We start from the raw sequence: 10,351 nt of genomic DNA, 5'->3' as shown, positions 1-10,351 counted from the left end.
GGGGCTGCAGGTCCCACCAGGAGCCTGCTCCAGTGCACACTCTCCATGAACTGCAGCTGCCTCCAGGGCACATCCCTGCTCTGGTGTGGGGGTCATACCCAGGCTGCAGGTGGGTCTCTGCTTGGATGTGAGCAAACCTCCTCTAGTGTCGGCCTCTCTGTCTGTGGGGCTGCAGGTCCCACCAGGAGCCTGCTCCAGTGCACACTCTCCATGAACTGCAGCTGCCTCCAGGGCACATCCCTGCTCTGGTGTGGGGGTCATCCCCAGGCTGCAGGTGGGTCTCTGCTTGCACGTGACCCTCCATGGCTGCAGGGCACAGCTGGCCTCACCATAGTCTGCACCATGGGCTGATGGGGAATCTCTGCTCCAGCGCCTGGAACACCTCCTCCCCCTCCTTCTCCATTGACCTCAACGTCTGCAGAGTTGTTGCTATCACATCGTGCTCTCTCTCTGTTGCAGTTTCTCTAGTTTTTTTCCCCGTTTCTTAAACATACTATCCCAGAGGTGCTACTGCCATCGTCTCTCTGTTGCAGTTTCTCTAGTTTTTTTCCCCGTTTCTTAAACATACTATCCCAGAGGCATTGGCCAGTGGTGGGTCTGTCTTTTGAGCCGCTGAGGTGAGTTCTGTGAGACATTGGGGCATCTGGCATCTTCTGTGGAAGCAACCCCTGTAGCCACCTGGCTACCAAAACCTTGCCATGCGAACCCAGTACAGTATCATATCCAAAAGAGTAAAAAGAAATGGGTCTGTTTTTTCTGGTCTGCTGAGATACAGATTCATATGGAATGATTGGCCTTAGAGCACAAAGTATAAGACAAGCAAAAATATGTTATCTTCTAGTGGACATCAGCACTTTACTAAATAGTGTATATGTCACTCCTCACTTCAGTATTTTACACAGGCAGAATTTTGAAGGATTTCTTTTTGCAAATGCACAACTTTGCTCTTTTTTCATGGAGAAGTGACTGAACTTTTTTCCCCCTGTTTAGGAATTGCTTAATGACAGTGTTAAGTGATAGGAACTCCTGCCAATGGAATTTACAAAATTGTCCACTGTTAATCTGCTTTCCACCTAGCTTCCTACAAGCTTACTATTTTTTGTAATCCAAAATTTGTTAATTGGGTTTTACACAGAAAGACTGTATGGGGATTTTTAAAAGGCTGGCTTCAGATGTGGTTAGTAATGCCATAAAAGTTTTAATGAAGACTAAAATAAAAATTATTTTTTCAGGAAATTTTAATTGACTTTTAAAGTGACGAGTAATTGATCACGGTTGTTTAAAAAAGCAGTGAAATATGTTAGATAAACCTGTTTAAGATGTCTATTTAAATTCCATCTAGTTTCTTGGGCTCAGAATTGTTTATCTCCAGTGTTATAATGGCACAAAAGGAGCTTGTAGTGGGAGGAAAAACGATTTGTTGCTAGTGAAACCTGTTCCAGCATGCAGCCTTTCTTGGGCAGAGGCATAGCAATTGACTTCTATTAGCTCAGTACGTTGGGGCCAGATCTGCTTATTTGAATATTTTCACTTTCTGGGTCTTGCTGATCAAAATGGCTTTGATAGAATACATAGTAAAAATTGGAACATAGATGTTGCAAATTTCAGTCTTGCTATGATGTAGTTAGAAACTTAGCCTGTGTGACAGATGACTTGTTAGCCCTGTTTTTAAAAAAAAAAAAAAAAACAACAAAAACCACCAAAAACCCAGTCCCAATTAGAATCAGATCCCAAGTGACCATTCAGATCAAGTAACTCAGTTAAGTGAATGGTCTGGCTAACATGATGGCGTACTTACAGATTTACATTTTTGGTAGGACCAAGAATGCGAGAGGGAAAATTGATCCAGAGCTGAGTGAGCAGAGCTGGGATACTAAGACACGTCTATGGGCAACTGGTCTGCAGTGGTCAACAAACCATTCAATACATAAATGCTTAATTCAAAAAAAGGACTGCAGAACATCTTAAGAAACTTTTTGAAAAGGAACGAAAAGATGCAGCCAGAGTGTAAAATATTTGCAAACAGCTTAGGAGTTTTTTAAAGACACCATATTGGTGGCTTACAGCCCAAGCATGCTGCTTATTTAAATAGACTTCGGAAGTGCCACCCCCAAACGTTGGCATAGCTAAACAGCAGGATAAGGGGAGATGTCTGAAATAAAACATCATCCTTCCTGACTCTGAACTTTTGTCTGAATGAGGAAATATAGTAAAAAAAAAAAAAAGAAAAAAAACAGTGGATTAAACCTGTAATGCTGAGGAAGACAAATTTTGTGATGAATAACTGCTTTGATGAATAGCAAGCATAAAAAATATTGCTAAGTCTTTCTTCTAACTCAGCAGAAAAATTTTTGGATCTGTAGAGTCAGTAGACAACCGAGTTGTAAAAGGCGGCTTTGGAGAATTACAAGGCCATAGCTAAAAATGGTGTTGCTTGCACTCACTTTGACATTTACAGAGGTCTTCATGCCGGAATATTTCTTAAGAAGGAATGTGATAGAGTATCTGACTCAAAACCTCAGTGGTAGAAACTGCAGTACATTAAGCAAACAATGAACAAGGCAGCAGGATGAAATGGCATTCATCCAAGTGTTGGAAGAGGAACTTGAGGATGAAAGAGCTAATGACTTTAGGGGGTTCTTTGTTGTTCAGCATCATCTTCATTTTTCTGCTACAGGTAAAGAAGGTAGCTAGTATGATAGCAGCTTTTTAAAAGGCAGTGGAGGTATTTGAGGAACTTCACATCAGTGAGCTTTCTGACCATATCATTCCCTCTGCAGAGTCCTTCACCAAAGGTTGTTGAAGAGGCTAAATTGCCTCTGGATAAACTGGAAAGTTTTATAAGGAACAACTAGCCACAGGTGGAAAGAGAGGATAAAAATGGTTTGCTTTGTTAATAGAAGGATTAACCCATGGAATTGTACAAGCTTCTGTGGTAACATTGATGCCCAGATATAAGGAAAAGGGTTCGACAGAGGAGTGACAAAGTTTATGTCGCAAACTTTACTTGGGTTAGTTTAATGGCTAGCTATTTAAAGAAAATTGCAGATGCTCATGTTTTGGGTTATGTGGGTTAATTTTTAGGGAAATGACGAGTAATTTAAGTGAGTGGGAGGTAGGAAAGAGAATTTTTATAGGCACTGGTTAACTCTAAACTGGCTCTTACCAATCATGAGTGAAAGATGGAATTATCTAGTACATAAAGATCAATGCAGTTCTCTACAGTAGTGAAAACAGCAAATCCAGTGTTAAGACTTACTAGAAAAGGAGTAAAGAACAAAACAGAAACGTCATGCTGCCTCTATAGAAATTCATGGCTTGTATGCATCTTCCTCATAATGTTGGTAGCCTCTTCTTATTTCAAAAAGGGTACGGTTCAGGGAGAAGCATAAAGAATGAATTAAAGGCATGAAACATCTTTTATGTGAGGAAAAATTAAAAAGAATACTTTAAAAAATATTTTTCTGCCTGGAAAAGGATGAGTGAAAGAAAGCAACAGAGATCTGTGCAATCATGAGTGAATAGGGAAGGATAACATTATCTTCCAAAGTGCAAAGAGCTGGAGAAGTGGAGTAGTAAGTAGGAGTAAAAGATGCCAGATTGAATCAGGACAAACAAAAGGAGATACTTACTCATATAACATGTAATTAAGCTGAGGTACTGTCTGCTGTAACATGCTGTTGATTCTGTAAAGTAGGGTTGATGTAAAACGCAAGCAGGGAGAAGAAAAAGGCTAGCAAAAGCTGTTGAACACAAAAATATCACCCGTAGCTCAGGAAGACCTTGGTAGATGCAAGTAGCGGGAAGCAGAGGTTGAATATGCAATAAATATTTCTGTGTGCAGTTTTTATACTTTACCCTAAACATCTGTTGTTGGTTGTGATATTTTTTCTTTTTCTATCAAGACATAGAGTTGCATTCATTATTTCTAAATGCATTTCTAACTATATAAAGAAAAAAACTATTAAGAAAAGACACATTTAAATTATATCAAAATCAAAGCTACTGCATAGTTTGTCACACAGAATTTGTGTGAGACAGGTCCTAGTTGCAATAATTAGGGCCTGGGGTGAACAGTACCTTGCTTTAATGAGTGCTGTCTCCATGTGCTCCACCTCTTTCATTTAATAATACCCCCCCTGCGATCATATTGTATGAAAATGTTGATGCTGTTGGATATTACAGTAGATAAATCTGAAATTTGGTGTAGTCAGATCCAGAATTAAAAAAAAAAATAGTATTATGTTGAAAATTGTACTTGGGGCAGTTCAGGATTGTTGCTTTTATATGGAAGGAATAAATATGTGCTTGGGTATTAGGTATTTAAATAACAAATGTGAGGACTCTTTCTGTGTGTGGCATGTAGTTCATATCAGAAAAGGAACCCTTAAATTTGCAGGTGTCAGTAAAAGAATTTAAATCCTTGTAAAGCTACCTCATGTCATCATTTTTAGTAGCTTGCTAGCTTGTTGCATTAATAGTCAAGGTGTTGACAGATACTAATTTGTATTTATTTTGGAAAAAGAGTCACTACTGCATTGATAAACTCAATTTGTCAAATGGTAGTTAAACTTTGACATCAACAAAATAAATACTTGGGGAAAATATATACGTCTGGTTTACTCCTCTAGTTTGTGTTGATTAATAACTCAGCTTGAAATCAAGACTTATCTTAACTTGTTCTCATTTCAGCTTTGGATAGATCACAGTCCAAGAGAGATGGAGGTTTTAAAAATAATTGGAGCTTTGATCATGCAGAAGAAAGTGAAGGAGATGCAGAGAAAGAGTAAGGATGCTTTTACCTAGGCTATTGAAAGTATAAGTGTCTATTTATAAATAACTAATTATTGTAATTTAATAATAAGAATATATAATATCTTAAATTCAGTGATTAAGAAAATGGTTTCAAAGAAGTGATTATTTTAAACAGTATTGCTGTATAAGAATGCATTATAATGTAAATTTAATTGTGAACATGGGACACACAACATAGGGCACAGTACATTCAAAAGTGTTGGAATTGTCTTTGGAGCTGCTGTGTAAGTCTAAGGAACAGAGGCAAGAAATATGTCCACATACAAAGTAAGGAAATGGAAGGGTAGGGTATCCAAGCAGCTTCAACTTTTTCTTTTAGTGGTGATGCTACTCAGCGCTTGACAGTTACGATTAAGGTACTTCAGTAGCTGTAGGCCTACATAAACATAAACTGAGTTTAAAAGACTGTAGGGTTTTCTCACTCTTGTCTCACTGGTTAGAGTTAAAGCTGGTTTTGTTCCCCGTTCGTTTATTTACTTAATATGTTTGGTCTGTGGCTAAAACTTAAATCCTGTGTGTGTAGTTTGAATACAGACTTTGTCCTTGTGACATTTTATTGTTGCTAGCATGTTTTCTTGGTATTAATGTGTTTATTTCCAAGAAGACTAATGAATCCTTCCATGCGTGAAGAATGCAAGTTAGGCTTATTTGTTGTTCTTAGATATTTGGAGAGTAGGACCTGCAAGTTTAAAAAGGATGCTACGGTTCTCTAGCAAGGGAAAACTGAATCCTGTGGTTAAGTACAACAATAATTTGAATTTGTATCTTGTAATATTCTGCCAAATATAGTGCATTGGAAGAGAGGTAAGAAAGCAGACACGTAACCAGTTAGGCTGCAGCAGTCGGCAGTCCTATTATCTTACAAAAACATTAAGGAATGTGATGTTTTAGTCATGAAAACCGAATCCAGGAGCTCACTGAAGTGTGAGGTAAGCATTAAGAGCATTTGTCAAAACAGAACTATGCAAGAAGTTTAAACCACTTTTCAAAGGCTCTCAAACTGAGGGCATTTTAATTTTATAAAATTAAGCTTGCTTTTTTCCTTATCAATTTTACGTCCATTTCTGGTGCACAGTAATATGTTTTAAGTGCAGCGGCAGTACATACAATGCAGTTAGTATTCGTGTTTTGCTTCAGAAATAAAAGTAACTTGCATTTGTAAGAATAATAGCTTTTTTCCTTTAGTAATTTACTGCTGTTTTCCATGTGTCTCCAGCTGATGTTGATTTAAGAACACAGAATGTATAGTGATGTGTAAAAGAAGTTTGAAAAACTGATTATGGAACATATGTTTTACATAATTGTGTCTGATTTTAAGATAGCATTTATGAGTGATTTTTCATTTATTTCAAATGCAATAAACAGTTTTCTCCGTAGCCAGTATTGAAATTGTATTACCTGCTTGCATCAGTAGTTTGGTTTTGTACCTGTGAACTATGCAGAGTCTTATCTGGACGTATAGATAGAAAAGGAGTTGAAAATTTTGTTTGAACTGGAAATCCTGCCTTTTTGCTTACCCATTCTCTGATACTGTTTCAGAAACTTTTCACTCCCTCCAAACAGCTGTATGTTTCAGTCTGCCCACATAGTTACTTTTGGTAACATCCTGTTGTTTTTTAATTTTGCTCTTAATGGCATTTTAAGCTTTGAGCTTTTTGAAATAATTTGTGTATTTTGCTTTGCAGATATGTTTTTACTTTGTATCGCAGAATACAGACAAAAGGGAATCTTTAGAAAACAAACGATTTGAGAGTAAATTGTTCTTCTTTTCCTAAATTCCCCTTACACTTAGCAGAACATTTAAAAAATTAGCAGCTTTAGTTCATAGAGTTGTTCCAGCATAAAGCTTTGTCCCTCCGTGTGTGTCCATGTGTCCTCCCCTCCCCCCCCAATATTTTGAGAATACTATGTCATAAATTTACATTCTGACAGTTCTTTAAAAATGTCATTTGCTATGTAATGCTGCTATTTACTAGCAGTGTTGCAACTTACTGCATTTGAGTGGAGAAAGCTGTAAATCTGATTCGGGCACCTGGATGCATCTCATGCTTGTTGCTGAGACAGTGGCACTGTAGTGTCTGACCTTATCACAGCTTTTTGCCCTCTTAATGGCAGGCATACAGTATGTTTGTTTTGAACTGTCCCAAGAATAACATTCCAGCACTTAAAGGATTGTCTGTATTCTTGTATTACCCCATGAGATCTGTGCTGATGTTGGTCAATACTGAATGTCTGCTTGGGTTATCTTTCCTCAGTGAGGAAAATATGTGGCTAATGACCTCCTACGAATGGATTTTTTAGAAAAGGTAGATTATTTTTATGGAAGTGTGTAATTCAATTTACTTGGGGAATTGGATGGGCTGTGTCATAATGGTAAGGTGTCAAGTAATGAGCACAAAAAGAATAAAGAATGCTTGTGAACTGAAGAAGATTTGGAAAAATAAATACTCACCCAACACAATATAAACATTTTTAAATGCTGCTAGAGTTGATACTCGGCATGGAATGAGAGTTATGGAAATTCAGAATGGTAAATGACAAGTATCCCAAAATAAATGCCTGTAGATATCTTTAGTTGACTTGAAAGAGTAAAAGTAACATTTTTGATGATTTACAAGTTTGTTTCTACTTAAGATAGCAATCAAGATGATAGCAAGTGACCTGAGACTTTTCTTGCTTTGTACTTGGAGATCATGCAGGAGGACAGCAGCCTTTGTGTAGAACAATAGGAAAAAAGCCCAGTTGGTCAGTTGAACGCACTGAAATGGGTGGAGACCACCACAGAATAAATGATGGAAATGATGTGTATCTTCCGTAGCAAAGAGGTGAAAGGATGGCAGACTTAGGCAAAAATGGCCAAAGTAATATATTAATTAAATTGATTGCTGAAATGAACATGTTATAAGATGCCTTCTAGTTTTACAGAAGATTGTTCTTGAACTGTCTTGAGTAATTTACTTCCTTTTTAATATCTGGGTAAAAGATTTTGAAATACGTCTTGATATGCCCCACAGCCGTTTTGTAAACTGATGGGCCCAGTTTTCTCTTTGCTGTCACACTGGTATTTTAGTTGTCCAGACTTGGGCCTTCCACTGAGATTTGTTCAGTAATAGCCTTATCAAAAAACTGAATACAAATAAATGGGTCTGTCTTTATTTGCATTATGGTATCCTTTCTTAACGATCATTTTCTTTCAAAAAGTTTAATTTTTTTTTTTTTCCTTTTATTCAGGTGGATATACTGCTTGTTCCTTTGTATTCCTGAGTGGAAAAGCCATGATACTTTACAAAATTTATTTCTATTTAGCTTTTTCCAATACTTTTTTCCTTTCTCAAAAAAGTCTCATATTTATACAGATGTTTTATGCTGATTCCGAGACCCTGTTAGTAAGGAACTATAGCCTTTAAATTGATAAAAAACTTTTTGTTCAGAGCCTCAGTTCTTAATTTTTAGCAGTTTTTAGTTAAGTTTTTTTAATGGCATAGTGTTGTGCTTGAGTTGAATAATGGCACTGCTTCTCTTGTGCCTCTGATACCAGGGCTTTTTTTAATGTGCTGCCGACCACCATGTAATTTAAAATAAAGAATGTACACAGTGCACTGAGGCGAAATACGTCAGCCTCCTGTTTTAATACGTAAGAGTTTTCAGAAAGAAATTCCAATTACGTTTGAAATGTGACTGGATCAGTTGGTGTGATGAAATGGAGGGGGTGATGAGTGGGTTAGGCTGCTTTAAAGATCCTCGTCACAAATATTAGGGGAAAAGCTATTATTTTAATACGCATTTGTGAGAAGCGTGGCGTAACAGAATTGTTTCGCTCTCATCCCCCACTGTAACCAGGAAACTGAACCCTACTACGCCAGTACTGTTCCCAGCCTTAGCAATGCAAGAGAGTTTTGATATGATCAAGGGATGCTTAACCACCAAACTCCCTGTACAGGGGCTGAGGTTTGTTGTGAATTTCTAAGGCCATAGAGCAGTCCAGGAGCTGAGAGGGGAGGAAATGCACCATCATAGTTGTTAGTTGATAGAAATACCCTTGCAGCTCATTAGCATGTGACCTAAACAGAATTTTAAAGTTTGGGCTGTTGGTAGATAGTAGTAAAAACATGGGAGATCTGACTAGCTATTGCACAGGGCTTAATGTTTTCAAACATTAAACAAATGGTAAGTGATTAGACATAATACTTCTTTTCTTGTTCAGTGCCTAAATTTGAATGTGTTTAAGAATTCCCCTTTGAAAAGAACTGTTTACCTAAATTACTTCTATTTTTTCCTTAATTCTAGCAAAAACTTAACTTTCATTTATTATACAATTTTAATTAAAATATTGAAATGTTAGAAATTGTTGTTCTAATGTGAAAATCTCCTCTCAGGTTCCTTGGTTAAAAGTGACAAAGTGTGGAGGCATAGCCTCCTCCCAGCAAGACTACTGAGGTTTCATTTCATTACTGTTAAAATGTTATTGTCTGGTATGTGGGAGTGTGGTACAGTGGTGGGTTTTTTTTTTCCCCTGTCTGTATAAATTGCATCTTTTAAGCAGGCAACTGTAAGCATGTGATGCATGAGCAAAGAGACATTGCTCAGTTGCTATGTATTCTGCCCTCTGAAAAAACAGCCCTTCTCGTACTGATGTATAAACTTTGCATTCCTTAAAAATCTAAAAATATTTGTTCTTTAAAAACATCCAATTCCCAAATATTTTTCTAGTTATGTCATTGTAGTTGCATCATAACAGTTTTTCTTGTTCAGTTTGAAATAGGGATTTTTTCAGTGTTTTGTTAATTTGTAGTCTTCTACCTTCTCATCTCTTTCACCCACCCAAATACCTGTTGTTAAAATGATTGCTGTATTGTGGCATCCTGAAGCCTTAAAAGTTTAGCTACTATATTTTGAAAATTGTCATGTTTTTTGCACAAGCTGGAGCTGAAGAAGGAGAATGTATCTAGGGGTGAAATGATCCTGTTAGGTCAATGCAGTAGGTAGATACTCATGTCTGTGCTGCAGTGTTTTATTTATTCTTAACAATTTCAGAAATTTTCCATATCCTTAAACTCACTGTCTTCTGGTGAAGGGTGGAGAAAGTTCCTTGAGCCTCCCTTGAAAGAATAATCTATCCTAGAAGAGAGTTTAAAAAAATGTTACAGTATTCAGCTCTGGGGCCCCCAACATAAGAAAGATCAACGGGTTGGAGCGAGTCCAGAGGAGGCCACGAAGGTGACCAGAGGGCTGGAGCACCTCTGCTATGGGGACAGGCTGAGAGAGTTGGGCTTGTTCAGCCTGGAGAAGAGAAGGCTCCGGGGAGACCTTATTGCAGCCTTCCAGTACCTGAAGGGGCTACAAGGAAGCTGGGGGGGACTTTTTACAAGGGTCTGTAGTGACAGGACAAGGGGTAACGGGTTTAAAGTGAAAGTGGGGAGGTTTAGATTAGGTATCAGGAAGAAGTTCTTCCCGGAGAGGGTGGTGAGGCACTGGAACAGGTTGCCCAGAGAAGCTGTGGATGCCCCCTCCCTGGAAGTGTTCAAGGCCAGGCTGG

At 37.9% G+C, this 10,351-nt stretch overlaps 1 protein-coding gene across 1 annotated transcript in view; it reads left to right on the top strand.

Moving 5' to 3' along the window:
• Window positions 1–2,574: 2,574 nt before the first annotated feature.
• LOC104506341 (sentrin-specific protease 6-like) overlaps window positions 2,575–10,351 on the top strand; it is a gene marked incomplete at its 3' end in the record, with an annotated part of 33,858 nt that continues 26,081 nt past the window's right edge. Inside the window, exons 1-2 of the mRNA XM_010147267.1 lie at window positions 2,575–2,677; window positions 4,693–4,786. Coding sequence (XP_010145569.1) covers window positions 2,575–2,677; window positions 4,693–4,786 — 197 coding nt within the window. The remainder of the gene's footprint in view (window positions 2,678–4,692; window positions 4,787–10,351) is intronic.

This window comes from Eurypyga helias, unplaced genomic scaffold (genome assembly GCF_000690775.1).
Source record: "Eurypyga helias isolate BGI_N326 unplaced genomic scaffold, ASM69077v1 scaffold6170, whole genome shotgun sequence".
Lineage (NCBI taxonomy): Eukaryota > Metazoa > Chordata > Aves > Eurypygiformes > Eurypygidae > Eurypyga > Eurypyga helias.
The sequence above is the reverse complement of the archived record's forward strand: the minus strand, read 5'-3'. Positions and strand labels throughout refer to the sequence as shown.